This window comes from Diceros bicornis, chromosome X, assembly GCF_020826845.1.
Source record: "Diceros bicornis minor isolate mBicDic1 chromosome X, mDicBic1.mat.cur, whole genome shotgun sequence".
NCBI lineage: Eukaryota > Metazoa > Chordata > Mammalia > Perissodactyla > Rhinocerotidae > Diceros > Diceros bicornis.
In genome coordinates this window covers 124404543-124426105 of record NC_080781.1, presented here as the reverse complement: position 1 = coordinate 124426105, position 21563 = coordinate 124404543, and the positions used below count along the sequence as shown (strand labels likewise).

The following is a 21563-nucleotide window of genomic DNA, read 5'->3' as shown; positions in this document are numbered from 1 at the left end:
GGCTAACATCTGTGCCCATCTTCCTCCACTTTATATGGGACACTGCCACAGCATGTCTTGACAAGCGGTACCTCGGTGCGCGCCCAGGATCCGAACCCGGGCTGCCAGCAGCGGAGCACGCACACTTAACCGCTAGGCCACTGGGCCGGCCCCTCATCAGTCATTTTAATTGTAAAGTTTTCATAGATGTATTAGTTTACTTTTATTATAATATTTATATAAAATTATTTTATATAATGTTTATTTATATATGAATTTATATTTGATTTATATATGATTTCTATATGAATTCATATATAAATAAATATATAAATATTTGTATAATATTTATTTATATATGAATTATGTATTTTATTATTTATTTAAATGGAAATTATTTTCTATTTATATTATTTTATAATATGTTGTTTAGAGCACTGAAAAGGCCATTGTACTAGGCTGACTAATCAGGTTCTGACCCCTGGAACCTGTAACTGTAACCTTATTTGCAAAGAGGATTTTTGCAGAAGTGATTAAGGATTTGAGGTTATCCTGGATTATCTAGGTGGGCCCTAGATGCCATCACAAGTGTCCTTATAAAAGAGAGGCAGAGCAAGGCTACAGACACACACAGAGGAGAAGGTCATGTGAAGATAGAGGCATAAATTGGAGAGATGTGGCTACAAGCCAAGGAATGCTGGCAGCCACCAGAAGCTGCAAGAGGCAAGGAATGGCTTTTCTCCCAGAATCTCTGAAGAGAGGATGGCCCTATTTGATTTCAGACTTCTGGCCTCCAGGACTGTGTGAGAATGAATTTCTGTTGATTTAAGACACCAGGTTTGTGGTAATTTGTTATAGCAGCCATAGGAAACTAATACAGCCATGATATTCTTTAATTATTGTAAATCTTTCTTTTAAATGTGATATTGTATACAATATAGAAAACAGTTGAACTTGAAATTGATCATAAATGGGTTCACCATAGATATACAGTTAAAATGAGTTGTCTTTTCCTTTTTTATAGTGGAGAAGTTGGTGTCAATTTTAAGAGACCCTACAATTTGTTCAGCATCATTAATATATTTTCCTTAAACATCATTGTTCAGTTTTTGTCAAATAATTTCTAACTTCCTTCAATACTTTCTTTTTTTTTTTTTTGAGGAAGATCAGCCCTGAGCTAACATCCATGCTAATCCTCCTCTTTTTTGGCTGAGGAAGACCAGCCCTGAGCTAACATCTATTGCCAATCCTCCTCCTTTTTTTTCCCCAAAGCCCCAGTAGATAGTTGTATGTCACAGCTGCACATCCTTCTAGTTGCTGTATGTGGGACGCGGCCTCAGCATGGCCAGAGAAGCGGTGCGTCGGTGCGCGCCCAGGATCCGAACCCGGGCTGCCAGTAGTGGAGCGCGTGCACTTAACTGCTAAGCCATGGGGCCGACCCTCTACTTGGATGACCAACAGGTTTTTCAATTGTGATGATATGCCCAAAACTGAATTCTTGATACTTTCCAAACTCACTTCTCCTCAAGGAACTGAGAAAACCGGGTGTTGAATTGATCATGATACTGAAATCACCAATCTAAAAGCCTTGGAGTTTTTAAACTTAGAGTCCTTGAATTATAAAAATATGAAAAATTTCCTAATAATTTAAGATATCTATGATTGTGAATGGCATTTCCTTAGATGTAAGGCCCTTGTGCAGTGGACAACCTGAACAACCTTTTGTAGTGACACTGGTTTCAAGAAGGAGAGAGTGATCAAATGTTGCAAATGTCTTTGAGAGATCTAGTAAGGTGTTTTATAACTGACCATTGGATTTGATAACATAGAGGTGGTTATGGGCTGAATTGTGTCCCCTCAAAATTCATATGTTGAAGTCCTAACTCCCAGTACCTTAGAATGTAACTGTATTTGGAGATAAGGTCTTTAAAGAGGTGATTAAGTTAAGATGAAGTCTTTAGAGTGGGTCCTAATCAAACATGACTGGTGTCCTTAGAAGAAGAGGAAATTTGGACGCAGAGACACCAGACACACGCACACACAGAGAGACAACCATGTGAAGACACAACAAGAAGACCACCATCTGCAAGCCAAAGAGAGAGGCTTCAGGAGAATCCAAACCTGCCAACACTTTGGTCCTGCACTTCTAGCCTCCAGAATTGTGAGAAAATAAATTCCTGTTGTTTAAGCCACCCAGTGTATGGGATTTTGTTACGGCTGCCCTAGCAAACTAGTATAGAAGTGTTGAAGGAAATATGGGGGATAATTGAAGGAGCAAAGTCCTTAGGGAGGTGAGATTGATATTAGCCAGGAGCACAGACAGTTCATCCATTGTAACAGGATGGAGGGCAGAGTAGATGGGTACAGATGCAGGTAGGTTGGTTGATTTGGAGAAGGGGAGTTGACTGATTTTATTTTTTCAGTTAAATAAACAAGATCATCAGCTGAGAGTGAGGAGGATAGAGAGGAAATTGCAGATTTGATGAGAGAAGTCTATGTTTTAAATAATCTTCTGGCAAAGTGGGGAAGTAAATGAACTAGGGAAATGTAGTAAGATTGCTGGGCAATGCAAAAGGCCCAATTGAGGTGTGAGGTAATAAAGTTAACGTGAGTCCAGTCATCACTATTGTAAGTTTTCTCTGGTCATGTTCAGCTAGTGGAAAGTTGAATTTAGCCAAGGTTGGGATTTTGGCAGATGAGTATGATGAAGGAAGAGTGGAACAAGAAAGTTGAGGGTATTTGCAAGGAAATGATTATGACAATTGACTGTGGACTCTACACTGCTTAAGAAGGAAAGTGATGCTATGAGGGCAGTGATGGACCATAAAGAGATATTGGGTCAAGTGGATAAAAGGATTGTTGGAATAGATGTACCAGAAGTGATCTGGAAAAATACGGGATTGCACTTAGAGTGTGGAATGTTTGAAATTGAGATTTCAGAGGTGGTGCATTTTTGGTAATGATAAGTATTTGGATATGCTTATGAGAGTGGCTGGGTAGAGTGAAAGCCAGGATAATTGGATGTGAGAAAGTCAAGGCAGTTAGAGGCCAGGGTGTTGACTGATCATCCACGTGGATATAGACGTTACCAAGAATTCTAGCAGGGGTAGTGGTGGAAAGAAAGACAGCAAGCCAGATGCTAAAGACTGTTATGTTAAATGAAAAAAGAGTAAGAAACAGGATAAGATTTATAGCACAATATCATTTATGTAAATAAAAGATACATACAAAACCACACTACAAACTTTATAAGAGAACATGTATATTTAATGACGTTACTCATGCACATTAGAATGGGTGTCCATGAGGGGAGTGGTGTTTGTGAATGAAGGAAAAAAATGCTAGGAGAGTCCTCATGTAGAATTACATGTACGGTAAACTGAGGAGTATGATTAATTCAACATTCTGCATCTGAAGTTGAAATATTTAATGAGTGTTTGGCAATAATAGCTGTGGTCTAGTCTTCAATTTTTATGCATATTTAAGCATTTATTTTTTAAAAGGGGGATCATACCATATATCCTGTTCTGTAGTTTTCTTTACACTTACTATATCTTGGACATCTTTCCCTGTCACTATATGATTTATATCATTCTTTTTAGAAATTGTATATGTATTTGATTTGATGATGTATTATATAATTTAAATCAATGCCCCATTGATGGATGTTTCCTTTTTTAAAAAATAGTATTCTGTGTATTTATTATTTTACAAAAGAATGTCCAACAAGGAGCAAAATTGCAAGTAGTCAACTGTGCAAAAATAGTATATAGTGCTTAAGTATAAATGGGACTTTAAAAAACATACTTAAACACAACTTGAGGTCCTACAAAGAAAACATTTAAACTAAATACACTGCTGGTGGGAGTGCAAACTGGTGCAGCCACTATGGAAAACAGTATGGAGATTCCTCAAAAAAGCAAGGATAGAACTACCATATGATCCAGTTATTCCACTGTTGGGTATTTATCCAAAGAACTTGAAAACACCAATTTGCAAAGGTACATGCACCCCTGTGTTCATTGCAGCGTTATTCACAATAGCCAAGACTTGGAAGCAACCTAAGTGCCCATCAAGGGACGAATGGATAAAGAAGATGTGGTATATATACACAATGGAATACTACTCAGCCATAAGAAACAATGAAATCCAGCCATTTGTGACAACATGGATGGACATTGAGGGTATAATGCAAAGTGAAATAAGTCAGAGGGAGAAGGTCAAATACCGTATGATTTCCTTCATTAAGTAGTAGATAATAACAACAATAAACAAACACATAGGGACAGAGATTGGATTGGTGGTTACCAAAGGGGAAGGGGGGAGGGAGCAGGGTGAAAGGGATAATTCGGTACATGTGTGTGGTGATGGGTTGTAATTAGTATTTTGGTGGTGAACATGATGTAATCTATGCAGAAATAGAAGTACAATGATGTACACCAGAAATTTTTACAATGTTATAAACCAATAAAAAAAAAATAGTGGTCATTGTCAGAAGACAAAAAATAAATAAATAAATAAACTAAATGGCTTCTAGATCTGCTTAGCTTGGGCTTCATCCTCTGTGGTCCTATAATGATGATTGCTCTCCAACCCCCCCACCACTGAAATGATGAATATACAGACTCATCCGTTCTAATGATCAAATGTGATCACGAGTCTCCTTCTCTATATCTTTCTATACACATGTCTACAGACGTGATGTCCTGGTTAAAAAGAAAATGGGACTTTCTCAGTGGTCAGTGTGGTACATATTCTCATGAGTCTCCTGGTTCCCATTTCTAGTTAGATTGCACTTAGATGATTTTTTTCAATTGGTCATACAGAATGAGCATTCCACCAATGCCTCTGAGAACATTGGACCATGAACCCTTGATAAAGGCTTTTCCACATTCATCTCTGAAAATCACCCACCCAGTACATATGAAGGTCCCATTGCACATGATATCAGTTCTTTGTGACTAGATTGCATCATCACCATGCTGGCCATCCAATTTGGTGATTTTCACAAGACAGTCTTCTAGGCCTTTCAATTTTCTTTCTTTTTTTTTTTTTTCAAACAAAAGGTCTTACATATGTATTACTAAACCAACCTACTAGTGCAGAAGCATAGAAAAAAAGAGAAAAATCATTTTCCGAATAAAACGTGTCCAGATAGTGGTGATGTTTTCACCTTGATATGGTAAGATGCAAGTGACCTTGATACAGCACAAATATGTGTGCCATCTTATGTGCAATTCCTCACAGACCCAGCTTGGTTTTCTCCAATGTCTCCCCATGGAGTTGTAAATAGAATAAACTGATTTTATTACCACTTTTCATCTGAATCCTTTGGGGAATGGAACAATTCTGCTTCTGTTTTTTGGCCGGGAGTTGCTTGAATTTGAAAGTCTTATGAGAAGGTATGGCAAGGAACAGAGTCAACTGCACACGCTTGATGGTGGAGAAAGGGAGAGAGAGCTGAGTTTTCTTTCCTTGACAGATTTACCAATATTCGTTGTCAAATGGCAGTCTGAGTAGAAAAAGCTGAAAGAAGTGACTCCTGATGTATCACAAGAGGCCAGATAGTCAGCAAAAAGTAGCTCTCAAACTAGATGTGCTTGTCTACTCATCCTAAGAATACCTGCTTAAACTTAACCTTAAAGACAAAGTTAATGGCTTGATTGGGGCTATATGTGATGATTTTTCCCATGTTGCCCCTCTAGGAGAGAATCCACTTCCCCTTGGGAAATTAGACTATATAATCCCATATGTCTTTATATTGTTTGTCAGCAGCAAAGGTTTTACAAATATGCTGTATCTCTGGAATGTGAGACCATTGGGCATCTGTCATTTCAAGACTGTTATATAAATGAAATCATACAGCACGTAACTTTGGCTTTTTGTTTTGATTCAGCATAATTCCCTTGAGATCCATTCAAGTCGTTGCGTGTATCAATAGCTTGTTCCTTTTTATTGCTGAGTAGTATTCCATGATGTGAATGTACCACAGTTTGTTTAACCATTCACCTGTTGAAGGACATCTGGGTTGTTTCCAGTTTTTAGCTGCTACAAATAAAGCTGTTATGAATATCATGTGTAGGTTCTTGTGTTTTCATTTTTTCTGGGATAAATGTCCAAGAGTGTGATTGCTGGGTTGTATGGTAAGTGCATGTTTAGTTTTAAGAAACTGCAAACTATATTCCAGAATGGTTGCAACATTTTACCTTCCCACCAGCAATGTATGAGTGATCCAGTTTCTCTGCATCCTCAGCAGCGTTTGGTGTTGTCACAATTTTTTATTTTAGCTCTTTTGATATGTATGCAGTGGTATCTCACTGTGGTTTTAATTTGCATTTCACAAGTGGCTAATGACATTGAATCTTTTCATGTATTTATTTTCCATCCCCATATCCTATTTTATGAAATATCTCTTCATGTCTTTTGCCCATTTTCTATTGGATTAGTTTTTTTAACTAAACGTTGAGTTTTGAGAGTTTTAAAGCATACTTTAGGGCAGGCCCCGTGGCTTAGCGGTTAAGTGCACGAGCTCCGCTGCTGGTGGCCTGGGTTTGGATCCCGGGCGCGCACCGACGCACCGCTTCTCCAGCCATGCTGAGGCCTCGTCCCACATACAGCAACTAGAAGGATGTGCAGCTATGACATACAACTATCTACTGGGGCTTTGGGGGAAAAAATATGATAAAATTATAAACAAAACAAAACAAAACAAAAAAAACATACTTTACACTGTAGGCCTTTCAGATATGTGGTTTCAATATTTTCTCCCTGTCTGTAGCTTGTCTTTTCATCCTTTTCAAATGGGCTTTCACAGAACAAAAGTTCTTAATTTTAAAGCCTAATTTACAAATTTTTTTTGTTCTGTGGATTGTGATTTTATTAGCATCAACATATATCTTCTGAACTTGTCATTGTCTCCCTAGGATAAATTTCTAAAGTGACCTTGAGGAAGGATTTTAAGTGTGATACAAAAGCTATACATCGTAAAGGGAAAGATTGGTATAGTTAATTATATACAAAATTTAAAGCTTCTATATAGTAATTGATAAAAAATAAAATTTAAAAGACAAATACTAGCTAGCAAAAAAGTTAAAACATATATATCAAAAGATTAATGTCCTTAATATCTAAAGAGCTCTTGTAAATGCACAAGAAAGAACTGTATTAGGTCTAATTTGTTGCATGATATAGAAAATATAATTAAGAATAGATTAAGCCAACTTCTGCTTCTACCCATGGGGGATTATGTGGTACAGACTTGTCCTCCCGATATAAACAACTAGAAAGCTGGACAAAATATACGAAACAACTCTTTCCAGACATTGAGACAACAAGCAGTGCAGGACTTTGATCCCCAGGAGAAGGGAAACAAACGTGCAAGAACCCTGTGGTCACTCAAATTTTTGTCTAGATGTCAATTCAGTACTATGACACGAGGAGGAGCAACTTGACTGGGTGCTGCTTTGAAAAGAAAATCTCTAAAATACATTTTTAGGGATAATTGGGGAAATATTAATGTGAACTGAAAATTAGACGGCATTAGTGAATTATTGTTAATTTTCGTAGTTGTGGTAATAGATCTTGGGTTATGTTGAAAATGTCCTTAATTTTAGGAGAGACATGCCGAAGTATTTAGGGTGAAGCGATATGCTGTTTGCAACTTACTTTCACATAGTTTATCGCAAAAAACAGAGCCACTGAGCCCATATAGGTCAGTGAAATACGGCAGAAGTTTACCAGTGATTAAATCCGGAGGGTGTGTACAAAGATCATCATAACAGTCCTTCAATTTTTCAGTATCATAAATTTTCTTTATAATTTGTGTGTGTGGGGGGAGGAGTGTCATTTTTATTCCCCCTTCCTCCTTCCTGCTGGCTGGAATGCAGACATGATGGCTAAAGCTCAAACAGTCTTTTTTTTTTTTTTTTAACTCACAACTGCCTTTTAAAAAATAACAGCTTTATTGAGACATAATTCAGATAGTATATAGTTCTCCTATTTAAAGTGTACAATTCAATGGCTTTTAGCATATTCACAGAGTTGTGCAAGCACCACCAGATCAATTTTAGAATATTTCCTTCACCCCTCCCCCAACAAAAAACCCCTTATACATATTAGCAGTAACTTCCCATTTTCCTTCAACCCCCAGCACAGTTGTAGGCAACTGCTGCTCTACTTTCTATCTCTACGCGTTTGCCTATTCTGAACAATTCATATAAGTGGAATCATACAATATATGATCTTTTGTGACTGGCTTCTTTCAGTTAACATAATGTTTTCAAGGTTCATCCATGATGTAGCATGTATCAGTACTTCATTCCTTTTTATGACTGAATAATAGTTGATTGTAATATTTTGTTTATCCATTCATCAGGTGGTAGACATTTGGATTGTTTTCACTTTTTTGCTAGTATGAATAATGCCGCTATGAATTTTTGTGTACAAGTTCTTATGTGGACACATGTTTTCATTTCTCTTGGAGTGGAATTGCTGGGCCATATGGTAACTATGTTAACATTTTGAGGCACTGCAAAACTGTTTTCCACAGAGGCTGCACCGTTTGGCATTCCCATCAGCAATGTATGAGGGTTCCAATTTCTTCACATCCTCACCAATACTAGTTATTACCTATCTTTTTGATATAGCCATCCTAATGGGTGTGAAGTGGAATCTCATTGTGATTTTAATTTGCATTTTCCTGAAGGCTAATGATATTAAGCATCTTTTCTTGTGCTCATTAGCTGTTTGTATATCTTCTTTGGAGAAATGTCTATTCAGATAATTTGCACAGTTTTAGTTATTTGCCTTTTTATTATTGAGTTATCAGTTGTTTATATATTCTAGATACAAGTCCCTAATCAGGTATATGATTTTCAAATATTTTCTCCCATCCTGTAAGTTGCCTTTTCCCTTTCTTGACAGTGTCCTCTTAAGCAGAAAAAATGTCTAATTTTGATGAAGAACAATTTGTCTATTCTTTTCTTTGTTGCTGTGGCCTTGGTGTGATATCTAAGATACCACTGCCTAATCCAAGTTCACATAAAGAGTCATTTTGAACTATGAGGTGGGAAGCTAAAGATGGCAAAGTAGCAGGAGGGTAGAATCCTGGATTTCTGATGACTATGAAGCTGCATGCTAGCCTTAGACTGCCAAATTCTGGACTTACTTCACATGAAAGTGAGATAAATTATCTTATTTTTAAAAATCAAGAACTTCTGTTTCTTAAAATACACCACAAAATGAAAGAGTACAAGAAGATATTCGCAAACACATATAACTGACGTTGGTTTAGTATCCATAATGTATAACAAACTTCTACAAATCAATAACAGAAGACAAATAACTCGGTAGAAAAGTGGGCAATAGAAATGAGCAAGTATTTTACAGAAGAGGAAACGTGTGTGGCCAATCAACATGTGAAAAAATGCTCAACCTTTTTAGTAATCGTAGAAAAGTAAATTTCATACCCACAAAGATAATAAAATTTTAAAAGCCTGAAATATCAAATGTTATCTATGATATGGAGCACTGGGAAATCATACCCTGCTGGTGAGAATGTAAATTTGTATAATCAGTTTTGAAAACAATGCTTTGAAGATCCTTATGAAGTTAAGGACTAGTTGTAGTGGGAGTAACTGAAAAAGCAAGCTGGAAAGATGGTAGGTTGTAGTTAGAAAATGTAATGTTCGAATTTATGATTTAGGAGGCAGAGAAGTTTGTGTGATGACAAAGTACAAGGTGTGACCTTGCCAGTGGTTGGCTAACGTGGAGGAGTGTTCATTGAAGATAATAAGGTGTGTCAGCCTAGGCCCAATCAGGACAGAGAAACCACAGAGGGATTTGAACATGAAAAGTTTAACGTGAAGAATTATTAATAATAACAGGAGATAGGAGTAAGAGGGATTGAGTAGTAAGAAGTAAAGGGAACTCTAAAAGAATATAGGAATAACAGATATAATATATAGTAGCAGACAATATAAAAATAATATATAATAGTCACTACCCCTGAAGCTGTGATAACCCTCCTCTCTACCCGTGGCTGAGATCCAGGCCTTGTTAGAGAAGTTGCTGTAATGCCAAGTCAGTGGAACTTGCTGGACATCCACCCTCTGGATCTTGTTGAAAACGTGCCTCTCTAGGGTGCTGGTTTCCTGTTCACAGGGTGGGTGTCTCACCAGAGACATTTTGCTGCAGAACCACCCAAGCGTGGTGCCAGGGGCAGGTGTTACCTGCTGTGCATTGAGGAAAACAATGCTGCAGAAGATGAGCACTAGGAAAGCTGGGAGCTGGTCGGAGCCTGTGGAGTGAGCACACAGGAAACAGGAAGTGAAACCCCTTCTTCCTGCAATGTCTCTCCACTGCCAGCTACTGATAAATCTGCATATCCTGCTAGCTGGCCAAGTAAAACGTATTTAAAGGCCCCAGGTCCCTTTTCACAGAACAAGCATAAAGAGGGGCTGAGAGGTAATACATCAATTACCCATAGAGGAGGTCAAGGAACTGAGTGGTCATGATGTTGGACTGTTGTACTTGTGGTTATTGAAATGACCCAGGTGTTGGCAAAAATTGAGGTGGAGTGGAAGGTTATAAACCAACTTGTTTCTCCACGTGTGACCTTGGTCCACCTGCCTCAGAATCAAGTGGGATACTTTAATAATACAGATTCCTTTGCCCTGTTGCAGATCTTCTGAACTAGGACTTTGGGGAATAGAGCCCCCAAATCTTTTTAACAGATGTTCAGTAGATTTAAAATTTTAAAAATCCATTATGAATATTTCAGACACATAAAAGGAAAGAAAATAGTATAACTGGTACCAATGTACCCAGCAACCAGTTTTAACAAATATTAACATTTACCTCACTTCCTGTAGATCTCTTTATTTTTAATAAACTGTTACCTATTTTGGCTCAAGTTCCACTCTCATTCTTTTCTCCTTCCTTTCTCACAAGAGGATTATTTTTGTACATTGTTGTTTGTAAATCACTGCTTTAGGTGACGGAGAGTCTGAGGATTTTTGAGCAGGGGTATTACACTATCAAGAGGTACGGAGCACACAACTGTGCTCTGCCAGAGAGTTCATTAGGATGAGAAGATGGAGGTGGGAAAGCCAGTGAGTGAGGGGGCAGGTTTAGTGGCCCAGGGTGTATGGTACTAAGAATCGGAAGTCAAGTGACTGGCCTTTTCTCTTTTTCTCGTGCTCTTGTGTGGAGCCTGCTACTTGTTGTGTCACTGTGACCTCTAGTCTTTCCACCCCCCACCCTATTCCCCCAGTTCAGCCCCTCTTTTCCATCATCACTTGCTTCCCTATGCAGCCTGGGTTCCACGGTTAGTCATTTCACCCAAATGCTTGCTACTGTCCTGAAATCCCTTGCTCTCTTGACATTTGACCATACCAACCCCAACTTCCAATCTTTATACTAACAGGACTACTTTTTCTGCCTTGAGGAAATAACCTTGCCTTTCTGGTTTCACTTTATTACTTATAGTAATTTGTTATAGTCAGTGTCCAAAATGAGACAGATTTTCATCCAGGTGACCTCACTGGGCTCAAGCCTATTTTGGACTAGGCTGGGCTCCTGAAATTACCCAGGCTTTGTTCTTCACTAGAAAACGTAAATGATACTGCAATAATACTGCCAGATTTGTTTGTCTGTAGAGTACAATTTTGATGAGAAATTGTGAAAACTGTCCAAATGACATACAAAAATGTGTTTAAGTAGGTCTGACTTGGGAATTTCATTTATCCACAAATAGATCTTATATTTTTTTCTATTACATAGATTTGGTCACAGGTCAAAAGTCAATTACAACTTTTGATTGACCATTCTTATTTTGCCTATACATATAATTACATCAAACCAAACATTTAGATGTCAAATCCTCGTTATAGAACTACTAATAGACACAACAACATAAATCAATCTCAAAATGATAATGTTGAGTGAAAGAAGCCAGGTAAAAGAAATTACCATACTGCATGCTTCCGTTTATATAAGATTCTAGAAAATGCAAACTAATCTATAGGGACTGAAAGCAGATTGGTGGTGGCCTGGGCTTTGAGGGGAAGGGAGGGAAGAAGGGATTGAAAGGGCACAAGGGCACTTTTGGGGATGATGGAAAGGTTTATCTGGAGTGTGTGTATGTGTACGTGTGATTGTATCCCAGATGTATACATATGTCAAAATTCACTAGGGCCGGCCCTGTGGCTTAGCGGTTAGGTGCTCGCACTCTGCTGCTGGCGACCCGGGTTCGGATCCCGGGCATGCACCGACACACCGCTTCTCTGGCCATGCTGAGGCCGCGTCCCACATACAGCAACTAGAAAGATGTGCAGCTATGACATGCAACTATCTACTGGGGCTTTGGGAAAAAAAAAATAAATAAAATTATAAAAAAAAATTCACTAAATCATACATTTTAAATATGTGCAGTTTATTATGTGTCAATTATACCTCAATAAATAAAAAATCATTAGCAAGGAAAAAGTGTTTATTTTCAGCCATTAAAACAAACAAAAAATCCTTCTTATAATCAAGTAGTGCCTGTACCCAGAAGACCGTATGAGTACATTCATTCATTCATTCATTCAACATTTTTGAACATCGACTGTATACCAGGCACTCTGCTGGGAACAGTATTAAACAGGACAGATAAGACCCCTGCTCTAGGGAGGTTACATTCTGGTGGAGGAGACACATCAACAAGTAGTAATAGTAAAGCGTGATAAGTGTTATGACAGGGCAAGAAGGGGAAGCTTTGCAAACATTTAGCAGGATTATCTAAGCTGATTATTTGGTAGTAGATGCCTAAAGCTGTGTTGAAGAGAATTCTGAAGCTTAGCAGGATCCCATGCATAAGGAGGGGCAGTGATGGTGAGTACCATGCCTTTGCCAAGCTAAGGCTATGCTGTTCAAGTTGCCCTTATCATAGATTTCCTAATAGTATGAGTATTTCAACTGGTTATGAAAGTGTTTGAGAATAGTGAAGATCTCTTGTTATAGACCAGTTTTTTTTCAGAGCAGCATTTTTGACTCAAAGTGTTTCTTGTTGGGGAAACATCAACCTTCCAGACTGTAGTGTAGACAGAGGACAAGTGCTCTTTTATTCTCTAAAGTTCTGTTTTCAAGTGTTTTTTACCCGCTTATATGACTGTGTCTGAGCCTTTGCTAAGGGTATTGCAGCTGGATTGTGTAGTGGAACCATGTCCAGAAAAAGAATTGCTAAAGAATGCAAGTAAACAGGATGTCAGATGTTATCCTTAGCCTATTTCCCTAAACATAGCTTTTTGGCTGCAAAGTAAAATGCCACTCTTCTAGCTTCTGCTTATACACAGTGATGGCTGACAGCAGGCACAATCTTCATTTGCTTGGCATGTTGTCACCATGCAACTCAACGTGTTTTGCAAGGAATGATCGTGATACACCATCTCCGTGAGACAGTATGAAGACATCCGGCCGTTTCTTGGAAGAACTTTCTCAGCCTACCTTCTTTGAGCCTTGTTGTGCCAGCACAGCTCCCTACGAGGCTCGAATCTGCCTGACCTAAGAGCCAGTTGGCATCTTGCTCTTGACAGAAGCCAGCTTTTCACTGGGGCTAGACTATTTATTGACAGCGTTTTCCCCGACTGGCCCATGAGTGGCTCATTTCTAAGGTCCTCTGAAGTGCTGGCTCACCTCTGTTTTCCAAGAGCACTTGCTTCCTTCTCTCTCCTCCCTCCCCAGCATCCTCCCCACTTCCTTCCCTTACAGCTTCTTGCACTGTTGGGGTTTTGTGTGTGTGTGTGTGTGTGTGTGTGTGTGCTTCTTCTTTTTTATCCTAACGAATTTGTTTTGCAGATTTTGAAAAAGAAAACGAGTGCTATCCATGATTTTTACATTCATTCTATTTCCACATCTTTGAATGTGATCTCTGTGGTTTTAAAATTCCATAATTTGAGTGGGTTCCACCGTTGTCTAAGAAAAGTTGTTTCAAAGCTTTGTTCTGCAAGCCCCAGAAGAGAACTCATAAAAAGGAAGACAACAGCAGATGCAATCGCGGATGTGGCTTAGTCCTTGCAGCTGCCCCTGAGAGCTGTTTGGAGCGTACAGTCCTCAGTAATGAATCCAGAAGAGCGAATCGTGACATGGCTTATATCCTTGGGAGTTTTAGATTCCCCCAAAAAGACCATCTGTGATCCGGAAGAGTTCTTGAAGTCCTCGCTGAAAAATGGTGTAGTGCTGTGCAAACTGATCAACAGACTTAGGCCTGGCTCTATAGAAAAGGTAAGGGAAATTTACAGTACCTTGAGGATTGCTTACCACCAGAGAGCAGCAATAATATAACTCTTGAGATGTTCTATTGGGCAGGTCACGGGACTCTCCTTTAATCTCTAAGAGTTAGACATTCTTTCTTACTGTTTCTTTAGTTTGAAAAAGTCAGAAAATGAAATTCTATTGTTTAGTAATTGTCCCAGAAATATCAGTGTACTAAAAACCTGATACCAGGGGACAAGAACACCCGTATCACAAGCTTGCTCTGTCACAGATATACATGTCACAGCTCCTTGTGTACCGAGGGCATGTTCTGAACTTGGGGTACATATGAGTCTGTGTAATAATGGGGTGATTTATAACAGATATTGATGGTGTTTATTGGCAATTTGACTAAAATCAATGTAGATTTTCTTCTCAAGGAGATAAAATATCCATTGAAAGAGAGACTATTTAGCAAGCAGGAAAAATAATCCAAAATGTCACATAAGCTTTGTTAAAACAATAGAAATCAAATATATGTTTCAAATGCAACATGTGTTCAAAGTGAAACTAACGTTACTCTCTTTTAAAAATCCAAAATTTTTATTGTTGAAAACCCATGATCAAAAGGCTGGATAATTTCTAAAGTAGGCACCTTAAGTAAGTTTAACTGTAGAGTCCTACAGTTATTTTCTTAAAGTCAGTGGGGACTGTGACTGTGAGCATAGTTCTTTTGCCTTCTTGAATCAGTTTGTATTTTTATTGAACAGATTTATTTACTTATAATTTCTTAAACTTGAAAAATGGTGATAAAATATTTATAAAATAGAGACAACTGTGATCAAATGTAGAGAATAGCAAAGGGGAAAATATAATTTTAATAAATTGTCATGAGGAGGAGGGAGCAAAGTAATCAATTGAAAGCAAGAACCAAGCTCAAAAAACTGTCTGGGTCTCTCTAATTTGCTATTACCACACTTGGCAAAAAGCATGAGAAAAAGTTTGTAAGTAGAGATCACTTGGGACTAAAGGTTTGGTGACATTTGAAACAAAGACCAACCGTTTAGATTTTTGCATCACTTCCTTCGGTGGTTATTTCTCTTCCTGGATTGACAGCAATGTTGCCCCTTGCCTTAAAGAGCCTACCTATCTAGTCATCAATGAATGAGAAATATGGTATGCTTGGCATGGATGACAGTCTCCAAGTGACATTTGACTATATTTCTCTAGTACTGTCTGGAGCCCCAAACCGAAGCTGACTGCATGAATAACATCAATGACTTCCTGAAAGGATGTGCGACCCTTCAAGTGGAGGTAAGCCTGCCCAGGTTGTCTTCCTCGTTGTCATCATTTTTCGCTCTGCTAATTGAGATGGTGGTATAGTAAAAGTGCTTGGTTTATTTTCATTGTTAAACAGAGGAAGCATTGTATGGAAACCATGGTTAAGATTGGTGGTCCCCAGTGGTGGTTGCTAGTTTGTCTTTTCCAGAAACCAGTTCCAAAACAAAGCAAAACAAAATCAAAACTCAAAATACGATATCTTTTAAATACAGCATCCAAGCCGTGAAAGCAGGCTTCCGGTGACAGAGCTTGTGTGGATGTGAGAGCAGGCTTCCGGCGACAGAGCGTGTGTGGCGTGCTTCCCTACTAAGGGGAACCAAAAGTGGGCCACTGGCTGCTGCAGAGGGTCACTGCAATCCCCCTGAGTTTGGAAGAGAGGAAAGTCTATTGTCACTTTTTCCCACTTTAGAACACAGACCTTGAAATCCTGAGAGAACCTGGCCCTGAGGTGGAAATTGAATATTAAATTACATTGCATTATCTTATATTATATGCAATATACACAACATGTATAGGGGTTGTTGCTGAAAGGGAGGTGGTACTTTTGCCTGTGTGTTAAGAAGTTACTTAACTTCTCTGTGCCTCAATGTTTTTATCTGTAAAATGGACACAATTATAGCTACCTCATGAGGTTGTCTTAAGGATCAAATGAGATACTGCATAATAATTTAGGCTAAGAGCTCCAACTTCAAAAGATCTATGAGATAATGTATGTAGAGTGTTCATCACAGGACCAGGGACATAAGAAGTGCAGACTTGCGTTAGTAGTACTTTTTGTGGAGAAGTACTAGTAGTGGTTTGAGCATGGTCTCTGATGCTAGACTGCTTGGGTTCAAATCTCAGTTCTCTCTCACTAGTACCTTTGTGACCTTGGGCATGTTACTTAATTATGCCTCTATGCCTCAGTCTCCCTAACTGTAAAATGGGAATAATAGCAGCACCTATCTCATAGGATTGGTGTGTGAAATTTCAATGAATCCATGTCCTCGGAAGAGTGCCTGGCACATAGTAAGTGTTTTCCAAGTGTTAGCTATTAGTAGTAAGTAGTAGTACAAGTAGCTTTGCCCTAGATCAACTTTGCTTGCTTCAGAATTTTTCCTCAAGTTAGCCAGAGCATCAGGCTATGCACGTCTCAGAATATTTTATTCTGGGTTTCCCTATTGCCTAATTATAGCTCTGTGTGTGTGTGTGTGTGTGTGTGTGCGCACGCGTGTGCGCACATGTATGTGCATGGGCACGTGTATGTGTGCATAGGCACGTGTGCGTATGGCTTTTGAGGTAGGTGTACCCCGAGACCACTCTATATCCATTACAGAATGATATGTATTACAAACAGATCATGGTATTTTCTTTTTTTATTTGTCAAATAAAAACATGGTGAAGTTGCCAACAATTTCTGCACTCTGAAGCTGCCAGAAGGTATGCTGAGCTTCTTTGCAGTTCTAAGAATACTAGATGATACAGAAACACCTCCTGGGTCTGGAATTGTTGGAGAATGAGTCGTTTCACAAAAGTGGATTTTTCTGATAACTAATGCTTACTACTTTAAGCAACAATGCTTAAGATATTTTTATCTATTTTGGATATAAATCTTTCTAAAAAGTATGTCGTAATTTTCATTTTTTAAATAAAAGGCATTGGGCATATTTTTTATTATTTTTTGATAATTAAGGCTGGCCTGAACATTGTATGAATATTGTAATAAGGCAATCTCTGGCATCACGGTTAACCACATACCTTCTCTAGTTTCACAGACTTGGGTTAGAGTCTTGGCGTGGTCAGTTACTGACTGTGTGACTATGGGAAACGTTACTTGGCCTCTCTATGCTCCAGTATTCTCATCTATATAATGCAGACATTAGTGATATCTACTGCATACAATTGTTTTAAGGATCAAACGAGATAACGCATCTAAGGTACTTATATAGAACTGCACATAAGACATGCATAATAGCTGCTTGATGTTACTGCAATTATTAGGTAGTATTGTATGCAAAATTATGCCTGTATTGGGAGCTATATTGAGGCACTCCTAGAACCCTGAGGGAAGTCAATAAAATCAATACATAAGGAATGAGACTGAAAGCTGAGCTGGGTGCACCCAGCAGCCAAGAATACTGACCATCCAGTCTCAAGCTCCTGGGTAGCTAAGAGACAGACCTAAACACATATATTTGAAAATTTTAAAAAATTATTTTTTATTGAATATATTTGACATATAACATTGTGTAAATTTAAGGTGCACAACGTGTTCCTTTGATACATTTATATATTGTAATATGATTGCCATTGTAGCAATATTGATCACATTACATAATTATAGTACAATATTGTTGTCTATAGTCACTATACCGTGCGTTACATCACTGTGACTTATTTACTAGTCGTGCAAGTTTGTACACTTAAACAACATCAATTTTTGTCCTCCCAGCCCCCATTCCCTGGGAACCACCATTCTATTCTGTTTTTTTTGAGTTTGACTTTTTGAGATTCCACATATAAGTGAAATCATACAGTACTTGTCTTTTTCTGTCTGACTTATTTCACTTAGCATAACACCCTCAAGGTCCATCCACTTTGTCACAAATGGTACAATTTTATCTTTTTTATGGCTGAGTAGTATTCCATTGCATATATATACCACATCTTTTTTTATCCATTCATCCGTTGATGGGCATTTGCGTTGTTTCCATATCTTGTCACTTTAGACAGAGTATCTCTCAGGTCTAAAGTACCTAACACAGGGGCTGGCCCCATGGCTTAGCGGTTAAGTTCACGCGCTCTGCTACTGGTGGCCCGGGTTCAGATCCCGGGCGCGCACTGACACACCGCTTCTCCAACCATGCTGAGGCCTTGTCCCACAGACAGCAACTAGAAGGATGTGCAGCTATGACATACAACTATCTACTGGGGCTTTGGGGAAAAAAAAAAAGAGGAGGATTGGCAATAGATGTTAGCTCAGAGCCGGTCTTCCTCAGCAAAAAGAGGAGGATGAGCATGGATGTTAGCTCAGGGCTGATCTTCCTCACAAAAAAAATAAAAATAAAAAAAAATAAAGTACCTAACACAGTGCCTACTATAGGACATGCTGAATAGATTTTTGTTGATGCCATAAAACTGTTAACGTACAAAAAGCAAGAAGAGCAGGGCTTGACTATTGCCCAAAACACACTATCATTTATCTGAAGAAAGAGTGCCGGCTTGAAATGGTCGGTTTGGAAATGCAGAAAAATGAAGCCAGGGATGCAGCAGCACACAGACGATTTGAGTATCAACTGTGGGGCGTGGTGACCGTGTTAAAGGGCCGTTGTCTTCTGACCCTTTAGGTGCCCAGTTGGCCTCTATCTCTGTGTTCTCATAGGACTATAGTGTCCTAGGGTCTCTAGAGATCACACAACTTGCAACTGGTCAGGGAAGTCTGCTGAGACACCTGGGGAGAAAAGCACTCTCTAAAGTGCTTCCCCAACTTGGACAATACCCTTAGAAACACAAAGGTTTTTAAAATTTTGATGAAGTCAAATTCCTCTATTTTTCTTTTGTTGCTTGTGTTTGGGTATCATATCTAAGAAACCATTGCTTAAAGCAAGGTCATGAAAATTTACGCCTATGTTTTCTTTTAAGAGTGTTATAGTTTTAGCTCTTACATTTAGGTCTTTGATCCATTTTGAGTTAATTTTTGTATATAATGTGAGGTATGGGTCCGAATTCGTTCTTTTACATATGGATATCCAGTTGTCTGAAAGCCATTTGTGGAAAATCCTATTCTTTCTCCCACTGAATCAATTAATGTAGCAAGAGTCCTCCAATTTTGTTCTTCATTTTTAAAATCATTTTGGCTCTTCTGGATCCCTTGTGTGCCCCTATGGATTTTAGGATCAATCTGTCCATTTCTGCCAAAAAGCAAGCTGGAATTTTGATAGGGATTGTGTTATCTGTATATCACTTTGGGGAGTATTGCCATCTTAACAATATTAAGTCTTCTGATCCGTGAATGCAGCATGTCTATCCATTTATTTATTTCCATTTATGTCTTTTTAAATATCATTCAACAATATTTTGTAGTTTCAGTGTACATGCCTTGTACCTCCTTGGTTCAATTTATTCCCAAGTATTTTATTCTTTTTGATACTATTGTAAATGAAATTTTCTTAACTCCATATTTGGATTGTTCATTGCAAGTGTATGGAAATACAATTGATTTTTATATATTGATCTTGTATCCTTCAACTTTGCTGAACTTGTTCATTAGTTTTAATAGTTTTTTTTTTTTTTGCTTCCTTGTGGTTTTCTTGTACAAGATCTGTACATATGTATATCTGTGCAAAGAGACAGTGTTACCTCTTCCTTTCCAATTTGGATGCCTTTTATTTCATTTTCTTGCCTAATTTGCCTGGCTAGAGCATTCAGTACAATGTTGAATAGAAGTGACGAGAGTGCACATCCTAGTCTTGTTTTTGTATTAGGGAGAAGGTTTCAGTCTTTCACTATTAAGTATGATGTTAGCTGTGGGTTTTTCATAGATGCCCTTTATCAGTTTGAAGGAGATCCTTTCTATTCCTAGTTTTTTGAGTGTTTTTTCATAAAAGGGTGCTATATTTTGTCAAATGCTTTTTCTGCATCTGTTAAGATGACTATTGGCTTTTGTTTTTTATTATATTGCTATGTTGTTGTATTACATTGATTAATTTTCATATGTTAAATCAATTTTGCATTCCTGGGATAAATCCCAGTGGGTCATGTTGTAATATGCACATAGATATTTGTGCACATCTGTGATTATTCTTGAAGCATGTTTCTTCATAGAAATGAAATTACTGTTTCAAGATTTGATAGATAGTCTCAAATTCCTCTACAAAAATGCTATATGAAGTTATACTCCCACAATAGTGTAGAAAGTGCCTTCTTCCTCATGTCCCTGGCAGCACTTGATATTATTTATCTTTAATGTTTGCTAAAATGTTGGGTGAAAATGGTATTTCACTTATTGCTATAATTTGAATTTCCTGATTCCTAGTGAGTTTGGACATCTTCTCACCCCCTTATAGTCCATTTGTATTTCCTTTCCTGTGAACCAAATATATCTTTCTTATTTGTTTACAAATGATGAAGGCAGGGAGGACACTCAGGCCTCAAGAGAAAATCTTCCAGAACATATGGGAACATCCTCATGTCTAGAGTGTCACTAATGTGAGCAGGAAGTCCCTTGACAACACTATTCTAGCAATGGTAGTTTTGTTTTTGTTCCGCCTTTGAACTTGGTGGGAGTCAGGGACATATACAGTTCTTATGATCATTCGAGTGGCCTGGGTGGTACCTCTCTGACTGCATTGTCCTGGCTCCAGCCCCATGAATGATTGGTCTATGACAGCTCTAGTCCTGTGGTTTTCCTTTCAGCCAGGCTTTCCTCCTGTCTCATCCCCAGCAGGTACTCCTGCTTTGTCCCCTGCCACCCTTACTACCAGCCCATTGCCAGGGACACCCTGCCATCTCCTATTCTGCTCCTGGGCCAAGCCTACTTTGTAAAAAGATGTTTGCTTCATGAAGGATATCATTGAATGTATATGAGGCTCAGTTAGTGCTTCTTTCTCTCTTTCTCTTTCTCTCTCTCCCTCTTTCCTTTTCTCTCTCTCTCTCTTTCCAGTACCAGCTGGTATCAGTATGGCTTTTTCTTTGCCCCCACCCCCTCATTGCCTCCTGTCTCCCTGAGTCACTCCATCTGCCTTGTCACTGGAACAGCATGGGTGCCCTCCCCAAAGTAGGGCTTGTGGGATGGACGATTTGCCACTTCCCAGGGGCTGCTCTGCAGGGAAGCAGTTCTGGAAGGAAGGCAGCTCTACTAATGATCATGAGTCAAGGCTAAATCTCGGGTAAGAGAGCTCCAGCTCTAGGAGAGCAGAACCTCCCTGGAGGAGTTAGGCACAAGGCCAGGAACTAACCAGGAGCTGTAATGGGTATCAGCAGACCTTCTTTCAAGCCCTGGCCCTGCTACTTGTATGAAGTCAGAGTCCCCT

General features: G+C 38.7%; 1 protein-coding gene across 4 annotated transcripts in view; it reads left to right on the top strand.

Annotated features, from left to right (window-relative positions):
* Nucleotides 1-14019: 14019 nt before the first annotated feature.
* Nucleotides 14020-21563, top strand: part of ARHGEF6 (Rac/Cdc42 guanine nucleotide exchange factor 6) — a 105181-nt gene continuing 97637 nt past the window's right edge. For 3 of the 4 annotated variants that reach the window (XM_058536842.1, XM_058536841.1, XM_058536839.1), the window contains exons 1-2: nucleotides 14062-14241; nucleotides 15442-15525. In XM_058536842.1, coding sequence (XP_058392825.1) covers nucleotides 14077-14241; nucleotides 15442-15525 — 249 coding nt within the window. In that variant the 5' untranslated portion in view covers nucleotides 14062-14076. Of the gene's footprint in view, nucleotides 14242-15441; nucleotides 15526-21563 lie in introns of all 4 variants that reach the window. The other variant, XM_058536840.1, reaches the window with a different exon arrangement.